This window comes from Aotus nancymaae, unplaced genomic scaffold, assembly GCF_030222135.1.
Source record: "Aotus nancymaae isolate 86718 unplaced genomic scaffold, 86718_ANA_hifiasm-v0.15.2.pri h1tg000010l, whole genome shotgun sequence".
Classification (NCBI taxonomy): Eukaryota; Metazoa; Chordata; class Mammalia; order Primates; family Aotidae; genus Aotus; species Aotus nancymaae.
Window position 1 is genome coordinate 71,335,654 of NW_026988421.1, and position 13,348 is coordinate 71,349,001.

Genomic DNA, 13,348 nt, shown 5'->3' on the forward strand with positions numbered 1-13,348 from the left:
AGCTCACTAATTCTTCTGCTTAATCAATTCTGCTATTAGAAGATTCTGATGTATTCTTTAGGATGTCACTTGCATTTTTCACCTCCAGAATTTCTGCTTGATTCTTAATTATTTCAATCTCTTTGTTAAATTTATATGATAAAATTCTGAATTTCTTCTCTGTTATGAATTTCTTTGAGTTTCCTCAAAACAGCTTTTTGGGGGTGGGAGGAACAAAGACTCGTTCTGTTGCCCAGGCTGGAGTGCAGTGCCACTATCCTGGTTTACTGCAACTTCTGTCTCCTGGGTTCAAGTGATTCTCATGTCTTTGCCTCCCAAGTAGCTGGGAGAGGAGAGAAGAGTGGGAAGGACTTTGTCTTGTACCTTAGATACCAGCTCAGACACAGCAGGATAGGGCTGGTCAGTCATGAGGCCCCTTTTCCAGATCCTAGCTCCTGGACATTTCAAGACACACCCTGGGCTGGAAGGGAACCCACTGTCTTGAAAGAAAGGACTCAGTCCTGGCTGCTGGCTGCATTCATTGCCTGTTAACTTTAGAAACCTTGGTTCCCGAATAACCAGCAGAGATACCCAGGTACTATGTTGAGGGCCTTGGGTGAGACTCTTGAGTCTTGCTGGGTTCAGGTTCAGATTCAGCCAGCACATTCCCAGCTGTGGTGGCTACAGGGCAAGACTCTTGCCTAAGAAAAGTGGAGGGAAAAGTAAAGTGGGCTTTGTTTTATACCTTAGGTAGCAGCTCAGCCACAGGAGAGTAAAGCACTGAACGGATTTTTGGGACTGCCAATTCCAGGACTTCGTTCTTGGATGGCATTTATGGACCTACCCTGGGCCACAGGGGAGCCCACTGTCCTGAAGGGTGAGTCCCATGCTAGGCAAAATTTACCACAAGCTTGTTGAAGACTCCTTGGGCCTTAAGGGAACATCAGCAGTAGTCTGGCAGTACTCCCTGTGGGCCTGTGGTGACAGTGGCCATGGAGTGAGGCACCTCTGCCTGGGGAAAGGGGAAGGAGGAGAGTGAAGGACTGCATCTTGTGAATTCAGTGCCAGCTCAGCTGCAGTGTAATAGAACACAAGGTAGACTTCTAAGACTTTTTACTCTAGTTGCTGGCTCCCAGATGGCACCTCTGGGCCCACTGGGGCCTGGAGGACCTTGCTGTTCTAAAGGAAAGGATAGAAGCCTGGCTGGCTCTGCCACCAGCTGATTGTAGAGTCCCAGGGCTTTAAGCGAACATAGGCAGTAGCCAGGGAGTAGTAACAGAGGGCCTTGGTGAGATCCAGCGTTGTGCTGGCTTTCAGATCTGACCCAGTGCAGTCCTAGCGCTGGTGGCCACAGGGGTGCTTGTGTCTTTTCACCCCCAGCTTCAGGTGGCTTAGAACAGAGAGAGAGAGACTCCATTTATTTGGGAGACAGGAGGGGGAAAAAAACAAGAGTCTTTCCCTGGTAATCCAGAGAATTCTGAATCTTGTCCAAGACTATCAAGACAATACCTCTATGAGGCTACAAAAACCAAAGTGTAATTGGGTTTGGGGTAACCCTTAAGCAGATACAACTTAGATCACAACACCCAAGCCATTCAAATATCTGGAAAGCCTTCCCAAGGACAGGTACAAATAAGCACAGACTGTGGAGACTATGATAAATACCTAACTCTTCAATGCTCAGAAACAGATGAACATCTACAAGTATCAAGACCACCCAGGATTTTCCTTTCAGCACACTGAATATGTCCTCTCATTGCCTCCTCACTTCCATGATGTTGGGTGAGAAATTGGCTGTTAATGTTACCCAAGATTTCCTGTATGTGTCAAGTGGCTCTTTCTGCTTTCAGGATTTGCTTTGCCTTTGTCTTTGGATAATATGATCATAATGTGTCTCAATGTCACATTGAATGTCTCTTTGAGTTTACCCTACTTATAATTCATTGAGCTTTTTGTATGGGTAGATTAATATCTTTCATTATGTTTTCAGCCATTGTTTCTTTAAAAATTTCTTCTACATTCACTTCTCTCCTGTGATTCTTATTAGGTGTGTGTTGGCACACTTGATGGTGTCCTGCAGGTGTCTTAGGCTCGGTTAACTTTTCTTTTTTTTCTTTCTGCACCTCGGAATGGGTAATCTCAATTGACCTATCTTGAAGTTTGCTGATTTTTTTCTTCTGCCTTTTTTGGTATGCTCTGGAACACTTCCAGTGAATTTTTCATTTGTTGTACTTCTCAATTCCAGAATTTCTATTTGGTTAGTTTTTGTAATTCCAGCCTCTTTATCGATATTGGTGAGACATCATTCTCCTGGTTACCTTTAGCTCTTTGACCTTTTTGAAAATAATTGACTTAAGTCTTGTCTGTTAAGTCCAATCTCTGAGCTTTCCTCAGTTTCTATTCACAGATTTTTTTCCCTATGTATGAGCCATACTGTTTCTTTGAATACCTCATAATTTTTGTTGAAAACTGAACATTTTGAATATTATTTATAATGTGGCAAATTTGGAAATAAAATTATTCCTCCACTGGGTCACCTAGGCTGGAGTGCAAAGGCAGGATTATGGCTCACTACAGCCTGGACCTCCCAGGCTCAGCTGATCCTCCCACCTCAGCCTCCTGGGTAGCCAGGACTATAGGTGTGTGCCACCTGCTAATTTTTAGTATTTTTTGTAGATGTGGGGTTTTGCCATGTTGTCCAGGCTGGTCTCAAAATCCTGCGCTCAAGTGATCCACCTCCCTCAGCCTCCCAGTGTTGGGATTATAGATGTGAGCCACCGTGCCCAGTTTTTTGGTTTGCATTCTCCGTCAGGTGTGGCCACTAAGTCTCTGTTTGGGTAGCTTATTCAACAGATTTCTTTGAATACTTGGAACAACAACAAAAACCCTCCTAGCATTTGCAGATGTGTTCTGTGTGTTGGGGCACACCTTTCAACCTTCACCCATGCAGTTTATAACCATGCCTTAGCCTTCACTTCCTGCTTGCAGAGCCTGAAGGTCAGGCAGAGGTAAGAGCATAGGGCCCTCTCAAGTCTTGATAAGCCTATGCCCAGCCCTCTAGGCATGCGTATGGCCTTCTAGATTCCCAGGAATATACAGAAGCTCTTTGAAGTCCTTATTCTCCCCCAAATAATCTTATTTCCTAGCCTTTCCTCCCGAAGCTTTTCAGTTTGTCTGCTGTTTGCCCTAAATGTTATTCCTTCCCCTAGGCATGAGCCACTAACATTTTGACCTTGAAATGTCTCTCCAGGCTGCCATCTTCACTTTGGAGAGTTCCAAATGAGGCAAAATAAAAGCAAGGTATTTGAACCAGTCCTTCAGGGAGCAACCTGACAAATCAAAATAAACATACTTCTTGAGAATAAGGTCTAATCTGCTACCTTCAGTGACAGGAACCTATACAGGGAATAAAGGATATGGTTTTTGATGCCGCTGTCATGCTAGGGAGGCGGGGATGGGGCCAGGGCAAGCTAAAACACAACAAAGCCCTCTTACTAAATTCAGCTTTTATACCTAAGTATTCACCTGATTGCTGTCAACTTTCAGTTAGTTTCCAGAGTTCCCATAAGTTTGTTTCTGAGTTCTTGCCACCTTATTTGCTGCTTTTGTGGAAGGACAGACTTGCGGAATTTCTTACTCCATTTTCGTCAGCCACATTAAAGTTTCAGAAGCTCTCTTTTAGTCTACCCCTCATTTCGTAAAGACCCGAAGAGGGGAAGTGACTTATCCAGGGTCACACAACAAATCAGTGGCTGAGCTGAGATTAGAGTAAGGATGCTTGACTCAGGCCAGAGCGCTTTCTTCTTCAGGACTTCATCCACTCTTAGTGTTGAAAAGGAGTCAGGCTCAGGCTAAACACCAACATTAGGCCAAGGGGCAGCTTCCCAAAGAGTAGGGGCTAAGGGTAAGAGTCCTTGGTATACCTGGTGGGCTTGAATGACTCTTTTACTAAGAGGGGACCTTATATGAGGCCAAGTTGGAGACTGAGTAATGATGTCCCTGTCTTTTAGAAAAACAGAGGCAGAGAGCTTTCAGACTTGACGGGGGTGAAGACATAAACATTTATCTGTCCGAGGACAGGTATTTAGCTTGATCTGTTTCTAGGTCTCATTCCACTCCATTATCAGCCAGGGCAGTAAAGAGCCTACAGCAGAAATAAGGGGCCAGGTCCTAAGCAAGGACTGTAATTTCCTGCCAAGGCCAACAGAAGATGGGCACAGTGTGGCATTAAACCACCACTTTGTCTGTGGGCACTGCAAAGATTCATCTTTCGCCTACCTCTTCCCAAAGTTAGGAGTGCCTCATCTCATCTCTCGTCACCTGGCTGAATTCCAAGCAGAGAAACACCTCTCCTTTTGGGGAGTTCTCTGTGTCAGCACAGCAGTATTTAGACCAGCAGTAGATTACAGAAGGTTACAGATGCAGTTTCCCAGCCCCCACACCCCCTTAGAATGTGTGAGGGTCTGACCCCAGGACCTGCTTTTTAGCAAGCTCCCCTGATGATCCTGATGCACACTCAGGCATGAAAACCACCACTGCAGGACCATCTACCCAGCCACAGGGTGAGCACTCCAAGGTTCCTTTCTTAAATTTTGCACCTGAGACAAATGCCACCAGGACTAGGCTAAAGCGAGGGGGGCCATTTGTTTCAGGTGCAAAGCTTAACTAATAGTGTTTCTTCCAGCGCCCCCACAGCTGCTGCAAATTCTCCCAGGGCTGAATTCATCTGGTGCTTCGTCCTCTACTTGCTATTTTAGAAGTCAGATTAGACATGTAGCATGGACTGGCCTTGACTAACATATTCAGGAGGCAGGAAAAGACCCATTGTGTTCTGTCCCAGAAAGACGGCCCGTAAGGTTGCATGTCTATCTTTTTTGTCCTAAGCATAACAGTGTTGATCCCAACGCCCCACTGACCTTGGAAGGCAGTAGGTGCCTTTGCCTCTGGGAAGATCATAAGGCATTCATGCAGTCCTCCAGCCCATACTTAACATGGGTTAGATCCCTTGGGAGTGACCCCAAGGGCAACCACAGGGACAGGAAAACAAGGAGAACCAGGACTGGGACAAACACAGGTGTCAGGTCCATGACTAGGCCAATTGTCATGCCCAGGGTCAGGTTCCAGCCCATGCTGAGGTTCGAGGGGAGTGGGTGGATGGGCGATAACTGAAGGAATATTTGGCAGGCTGTAGGCAGGTAAAATGTAGCTTTATTCAGCAGCTATCTCAGCAGCAGCTCTCTCACACTGTCTGCCTTTATCTCGGCTGTCTGCTCCAGCTCTGCAGCTCCTGCCACCCCCATGCTTGCAGCTGCACTCCCTGGCCTGCAAGGCCAGCTACAGGATCAGCAGCTTAACTCGTTCCCTCTGGGCACAAGCAGAGCTGTGTCCTGGCTCCCCTCTGTCCATCTGCCAGATGGTCACTCTCCCTTACAGGGGTTGGTAGCTTCACTCTCTCTCTCTGAGTGCCAGTGCACACCATGTGGAGCCATGCCAATCCGAGCCCAGGAACATCTGTATAGCATCAGCAGGGCAGTTATACCTTTTCCAAACAATAGTGGCTTTGAGCCAAATATGAACTTATACAAACAGGTTATATAACAAGTGAAGTATGCACCTGCAACCTAAACTCGCTGAGTCACTCTGGCCTGGATGTCTGCCTCAGTCTATTCCTTGACCAAAGCACATCCATGTACCTTACAATAGGTGGTCCCCAAGTGTGCAGACCAGAGTCTCAAACCCAAGGGCCTGCAGGGGCCAAATGGGTAACACTGGCTCGGTGTAATACAAGAGGAAGTGGTGGAGCCTATGGCAAATAAGGAGTACAGGCCCAAAGGGGCAGCTGCAACTCACCTCCAGTCATGCAGGAATGTAAGCCCCATGGTGCCAGAATTTGAGTTTTCAAGAGAAGCCAGAATTCCAGATTTTTAAAAATATAAATCTCTCAATGATTAAATGTTGGCAACAAATTCAAATGTCTAAAAACACTCTTTGAGAACCAAAGTAAATGTATCTGTAGGTGCAATACTGCCTGCTAGGCACGAGGCTGGGAACTTCGGTGTAACCAGGGCAAAGCAATGTCACAGAACATGGTCACATCAGAGCACATTGGTTCTAGGCCCTGTCACAACTCAGGAGGCCATGAGCGTCACCTTGAGTTCATGGCAAGTTGTGTAATGCCAAGTAGCCCATCCCATCAGGCAGGTCCCACCTGGCACCCAAGGGCAAGGGGCCTGCCCTAGCAGAGGGGTTCTTGGGAGACAAGCAGGGATGGGGTTTCAGCTTGGGCTTGAGGCATGGACTCTGATGCAGACCCATGCTGACCAGGACCTGGCATCAATCTCAGTGCCCACACCAGCCTTTGGTTTGGGAGGGCAGGTCTAGGTAGACCAGGCTAGTTCTCAGCTCATGGCTGCCCCATACCCTTTGGGTGTCATTCTTCCTCTGTGTTTAGGGGGCAGTCCTCAAGCAAATGTCTGCAGATGAGCCACTCCGTGGGGTTCCTGGCAGGACTCAGCAGGCTTGATCTAGCCTAGTCTTTCTGGATTCTCCCATTTCTTTTTCTTTTTTTCTCATTTGAGACAGTGTCTTGTTCTGTTGTCCAGGCTGGAGTGCAGTTGTATAATCATAGGTCACTACTGCCTCGACTTCTTGGGCTCTAGTGATCTTCCTGCCTTAGCCTCCAGAGTAGCTGACTACAGGGAATGCACTTCCATGCCCGGGTAAATTTTTTTCTTTTTCTTTGAGATGGAGTCTCACTCTATCGCCCAGGCTGAAGTGCAGTGGCATGATCTCAGCTCACGGCAACCTCTGCCTTCTGGGTTCAAGCAATTCTCTTGCTTCAGCCTCCTGAGTAGTTGGGATTACAGGGATGTGCCACCATGCCTAGCTAGTTTTTGTATTTTTAGTAGAGACAGGGTTTCACCATATTGGCCAGGCAGGGTCTCGAACTCCTGACGTCAGGTGATCTGCCTGCCTCACCTACCAAAGTGCTGGGATTACAGGCATGAGCCACCATACCTGGCCAAAGTTTTTTAGTAGAGACAGGGGTCTCACTATGTTGGCCAGGCTAGTCTTGAACTCCTGAGCTCAAGCGATCCTCTTGCCTTGGCTTCCCAAAGTACTTGGATTATAGGCATGAGCCATGTCTAGCTAGTCCTCTCTTTTCTAAACTTCAACACAGGAGGTTGGAAAGGGAGTGGAGACCCCTGATGCAGGGCAAGCTCTAGCTTCTGGACATGACACCATAATTCTTAGAAACTCTTATGGATTCTCTCTCTTCACACCACCAACCAAGGGGCACAGGGTTCCCAGAGACCAGGGCTAGGAGCCCCTTTCAGCCTAGAAGCACACTGATGGGAGGCACTGGTCTAGTGACTGTCTGGGTTGTTCCCATCCTTCTCTCAGCCTCCCACCAAGGGGCATCAGGAATTAGCATATACCCTTCTTCCCACCCGGGACCTGGGTGAAGAACTACATTCTTCCCACCACACCTTCAGTGCACTTCACTGCACTGCACCCAACCAAGGTCCCTTTGCCTTTCTGGTGTCTGGGCCCCCTACCTGGATTTCGGAAGCCTCCTTTCTCATGTCCTTATAGCCCAGTCCCCAAAAACTAGCGTAAGCTCATGGTTTCCTGTGCACAAATTTCTACCTAAGGTTACATAATTTTCACTGGCTGATAAGGCGAGAACTCTGAGCCACAGGGCAGAATCAAGCAGAAGAAAACAAGCTAGTACCAGGAAGACATTTCCAGAACATTCCAGAGCTGGCTTTTAATGTGGAAACAAGTTTTGGCTACAGACATTCAGGTTTAAGGCACATTCCACAAATTACAAGCAGCCCTGTCACTGATAGGGAACTGGCTTTGTTCTCATGGTTTCTGCATGGAAGATGGAAAGAATAACTTTCTGTCCCGCCCCCCTTTTTTTTTCTATAAAGGAGTGAGTTTGGCAATAACAAAGCTCGTGACACACTCACCAGACACACAGGCATGCCTCCCTTTCGTTCCTCAGCGAGGACATGGCACTTCACCACCCAGTCGCCCTCACCAGCAATGTGTACACAGCAAACACATTTGTGTTTGTATGTGTCTGTCTGGTAATGATTGTAAGAAAAGAAAATATGCCTCCAAATAAAAATATACAATTACATGATGAAATGAAGCCCAGTCTCAGCCATAGCAAAGGGGAATGATTGCATGAGTCAGAAAAATGAAACATCTACTTTAGCAGCAAGAGGCTGTGAGGGATGGGATAGAAAAGGTATCCTGAGAGAGTTCTAGACCGACCCAGGTCCTGTAGCACAATATATGAGTGAGGGGGGTGGAGGACAGGCCTGGGCTCTAGGACGGTGCATCTTGGGGCTATTTGTGGATTTGTTAGAAACAGACATTCTTTTGGCCTTTTCCTGGCACTGCTGTTGCTGGCACGTGGGCAGAAGTGAGCCACCAGTCACTGTTCAGTCATTGCCACCACAGATCTTCAGCAGAATCTTCCGGTAATCCCCTGAAGTATCTCCCTGGCCACAGAAACAAGGAAGACATTCGTTAAGGGAGGCACGGTTGCTTATAGCCTCTGGCTCCTGATTTTCTGCCCTGAGTGCCCTTATAGGGAAGAAGCCCCATCCTGGGAAATCTTCCCCCGCTGCAGGTCCTGGAGCAGGCGCAACAGATCTTAGATAATGCAGTTTCACCTTCCCCCGGTCCCCATTAGAAGATGGAAAGCTGCACTCACCCCAACTATCCAAGTCAAATGAATACCCACAAAAAAAATTATAATCGTCCTAAAAACCACTTCCCAGGGCTAACCAATACTGCTTTTCCCAGTGCATTTATGCTGCCTTAAATTGAGGTTACCAGTTTAATGCAACACAGTCTTCTGCTCAGGAAACGCAACCTCCTCACACATGACTGTCCAGTGGAGGGCTCAGGCCTCCCAGGTCCCACAGATCTCTCCTCTGTCTGAGGCCACTGCACTTACTCTAAGAGTGCAGGCTCAGCTTGGCTCATTTCTAATCATTTCCTTCTACCCTAAGCAACTTGAGGGCAAGGCATATGGCTTTTTCCAGATGTCCACAGCCCGCTGGCATGCAGGAGATACTCTGTAAAGAATTACTAATTCTCTTTTTTTTTTTTTGAGATAAAGTCTCACTCTGTTGCCCAGGCTGGAGTGCAATGGGCGCAATCCAGGCTCACTAAACCTCCGCCTCCCAGGTTCAAGCAATTCTCCTGCCTCAGTCTCCCAAGTAACTGGGATTACAGGCATGCTCCACCATGCCCGGCTAAGTTTGTATTTTTAGTAGAGACAGTGTTTCACCATGTTGGCCAAGCTGGTCTCAAACTCATGACCTCAAGTGATCCACCCACCTCGGCCTCCCAAAGTGCTGGGATTACAGGCATGAGCCACTGTGCCCGGCCTAGAATTACTAATTCTCTAGCAACAGCTTCATTCATACAGCCAGGGAAAGGAAGTGAGCTTCTCGTGATGACATGCCCACCATCATCAAATGCTACTGAGTCTAAGGTGGGGATGTGGTCCCATGGTGCAATTTCAAGGCTTATGTGAGTTCAGAATTTGAATGTTAGACCATACAGCTGAATATATATTTTGTCAGACTTGCTCTGCCGCATAGTGATACACAGTGGCTAGTGTTAAACAGACACTTGACCTGCACTGCCTCACTCAATACTCAAAACATTCTTGGGAAGGAATGATTATTTTCTCATTTTAAAGACAATGGAACTGGGGTGCAGGGAGGTTTAAGGAAGCTGTTTAAGGTCACACAGTTGGCAAGTAGAAAAGCCGGACTCCAAGTGGCGTGATCCCCAGGGCCCTCGCTCTGAACTGCCTTCCTATGTGTCCTACGCCATAAACCCAAGTGCAAGAAGTGCTTTGTCAGGTCGGCACATGAGTTCTCACTGACAGATTATGGAATCACAGGGTGGCTGGGACGCTGAAGGTCAGGGTCAAGGTTGGGGAGGTCCTGAGTGTTCTCTGATGCTGCTGGGGGATGCAAGGTGGGGGCGACAGCAAGGTCATGACCCACCTGCCCTCAGAAGCTTATAATCTGTTTAGGGGCAATGGGATAAGCAAGTCCAAGGTCCACAAACAAGACGCCCATACACAGCACAGGGGCCAAGCATACGGCCACTCCAAGGAGGAAAGGTCCACAGGTGACTGGGATGCCAAAAGGAAGCCCAATCTGGCTGCAGCAGGCCCGTACCGAGATGTCGTGGTACAGCGACTTGCCGTACATCCGCTTATACTCCGATCTGATGTCCAGGAGGTCGGTCTCGCTGCGAGACACCATGATGCGAATCAGGGTCCGGTCCTTTGTTCCTGCCCCCTGAAGAGAGTCCACCCAAGAGCATGAGCATCAGGCTTCCTCCCTTCCCACCCGCCCTGGGCCCTCCAGTCAGTCACCTCCCAACCCAGGTCCTCAGAACTCTGGGCTGAGATTTAGCTCTCCTCAGGCCTTCTACCCTCAGCCCTCGGCAAAGGTGAGGCTAAGGCATCGCGATCTGCACATGCAAGTTACATACCCTCATGGCCTTGTTGAGCCTCTCCGCAAAGAAGGCTGGGGTATTCTTGAGACATTTCACTAGAAGAGAGAAACTCGGCATAACCAGATCTGCAGAAAATTCTCAGCCCAAGCCAGGCATGGAGTCTACAAGTGTCCTCTTAGAGGCCCAGATGTCAAACCCATCACTGCATCCATCTTTTCTCCTCCTTCTCCTGTTCCAGGCTCAACTATCCTATGATCTTGGCTCCAGTTCTTTGGAACAGTAACATGCAGAAACAGGATACCAACCCACCCTCTCTCCTGGCAACCACTGTGGTGAAAAAAGCAAGAGCCAGAGGGGAGGGGGTTTTCGTGAGGCTAGGAGCTGCGCAGGGAAGCGATGTGGATGGTGATGAGGAACTGTGTTGCTGCTCAGGCAGGAGGGGCAGACTGGAGAGGCTGTGCCCTTCATGGAGAAACCGTGCTGAGTGGAATGAGCATCTCCCTTGGCTGCCCAGGCCATGAGACCTACTGTGGGGGCAGGCAGGGAAACAAGGATTTTCCATCTCTCCCATCCAGAAAGCTTCAAAAAAAGCATAATGAAAAAAGGGGCAGACTGATTTTCCCAAGTGAGTAGAAAGGGCGGGGACCTGACTCTGCACAGCAGGGAGGGACCTGGAGCCCACCAGGCCCTGCTGGAGGACACAGGCTGTGTAAGAGGCACACCACCGCCCCCGAGCCAAGCCAGCTTTCCTCAGCATGGGCCTGTTTTGCTGTTGCAAGTAAAAATCTTTCCACTTGTTTCCATCACAAACATCTGACAACTGCCTGCAGGGATGTATTTTTAGAGGAAACTTGGCAGGATATGAGTCATGCTCCTCCGGGAGTGCAGCTGGATGCCCTCCCACTAATACCCACACTGCAGTTCCCTTCTCTAGGGCTGTACCACAAACACAAACAAGACACCTCCGGGACAGCGAGGGGTTCCACTACATAGGGAAGCGGCATGACTTCCTAGCATCTGGACACTCTGGGTTGAGCAATCTTGGCTCCTGTGGTCCTTTCACGATGTCACCCCTCAGCTAGAGGACAGGCGAGCACCCTGAACACTCACAATACACGTTAGTCCCTAGCAGGTGGGCAGGCAAGCCCGAGACACTTACCCACGGCCAGCATGCCCTGCTCCAGGTCCCCGGACATCTCCCGGCAGATGCTCTTCTCAATGTCCCGGCCTGTCATTCTCTGGTACTCATTGAAAACTAGGGGGATGACATATAGAGGCTTATATTATAAACTGAAATGTGTCTCCCCAAAGTTCATATTTGGAAGTCCCAACTCCCAGGACCTCAGAATATAACCGTATTTGGAGATAAGATCTTTAAAGAGGTAATTAAGTTACAACATGCTGCTAGGGTGTGCCCTGATCCAATCCGCCTGGTCTCCTTAGGAGAAGAGGAAGTTAGGAGACACACAGAGACCCCAGGGATGTGCGTGTGCAGGGGAAAGACCATGTGAGCACAGTGAGAGCCACAAAGAGGTGGCAGGAGAAACCGGTGCCCCGCTCTTGGACATCCAGCCTTCAGAACTGTAAGAAAATGAATGTCTGTTGCTTAAGCCACCCAGTCTGTGGTATTTTGTCATGGCAGCATGAGCAGACTAATAGAGGACTCACATGAGGTGGCCTCTGCCCTAAGATCCCCAGCCTCCCACTCTACTCCCGCACCCTGCATGGCCCCAGGCCTGCCCAGCTCTCAAGGAAGCCAGAGTCTTTGTCACAAGTCATGTGTGCTGCCTGATGTCCCTACCTCTGGTCCCCTTCTCAGGACTGCCAATCTGTTTAACCAAATCACACCTTAATTCCCCTCCAGGGCTCACTCCCACACACCCCAACACAGTGTCCCCTCTCCTCAAATACCCCACACCTCCAGTCTCTGCCATTCCTTGGCCTTATTCATGCATCTGTGTCTTCCTCAACCTGCCTGTGAGCTGAGGCCCAGCCTGCCCCAGACAGCCTGGCTTTTTGCTGCCCACCCCTGCCAGTCCAGCTCAACCTAGGACATGCTAAGCACCCACGGGAGTGGACGGCTGGCTCCTAAAAAGGCAGGCAGCATGATGGAGACCTGGGTCCTGAGTCCAGCTCTGACCCAGGACATAAAACTCTCCTTCCCCAGCCTGAGTCTCAGCTTCCATTTGCGTATTAAAGTTGTGATTTCTGCTCTAACTGTATCTTTCTCAATTAATATCTCTTCAAATCAGCTCTGCAGTTCCAGAGCCACAGAAACCTTGACTACCCACAGCTCCCTTACCTTCCATATGCAGCCCAGACCTCTCCTGACCTCCACACACAGCAACCCAGAAGCCTCCCTGCAGCTCCACCCTACAAGCACCTAAAGCCAGCTCCACCTATGGCTCCCTATCTCAATTGAGGGCCACTCCATTCTCCCACAGCTCGGCCTAAAGAAACCCTATGTAATCCTCAACACCTCTCTCTCCCACATGCCACGTGTCCAATTCATCAGCAAACGGCTGCAACGTGATACCCCCTCACCACAAGCCCCTACCACCATTGTTCCTCCCCTGGGCTCCTGCAGCAGCCTCCCAACAGGCTTCACTGCTCGGCCATGCACGCTTCCCTCCATTCTCAGCACCACAGCCAGGGATTCTGCACAGCCTCCTCTGCTCAGGGCCCTCCAGTGGCTTCCTGTTTTGCTCAGGATAAATACACAATTCTGGGAAGTCATCAGCAGGGCCCTCTCTCCTCTGGCTCACTCCATCTGCTCCACACAGTCCCCGTTCACTTTCTCAGTCGTGCTGGGAGCCCCGGGCAGGCCCCTGCGCCTGCACCTCCTTTAGGTTTTCAAATCAAATAT

The 13,348-nt window shown here is 49.1% G+C and overlaps 1 protein-coding gene across 3 annotated transcripts in view; it reads right to left on the minus strand.

Moving 5' to 3' along the window:
* Positions 1-7,711: 7,711 nt before the first annotated feature.
* The window catches only part of ANXA11 (annexin A11), a 55,341-nt gene continuing 49,704 nt past the window's right edge, over positions 7,712-13,348 (minus strand). For 2 of the 3 annotated variants that reach the window (XM_064374385.1, XM_064374386.1), the window contains exons 12-15: positions 11,642-11,737; positions 10,519-10,577; positions 10,200-10,322; positions 7,712-8,495 (exon numbers count right to left, since the gene is read on the minus strand). In XM_064374385.1, the coding sequence (XP_064230455.1) occupies positions 8,436-8,495; positions 10,200-10,322; positions 10,519-10,577; positions 11,642-11,737 (338 nt within the window). In that variant the 3' untranslated portion in view covers positions 7,712-8,435. The remainder of the gene's footprint in view (positions 8,496-10,199; positions 10,323-10,518; positions 10,578-11,641; positions 11,738-13,348) is intronic. The other variant, XM_064374384.1, reaches the window with a different exon arrangement.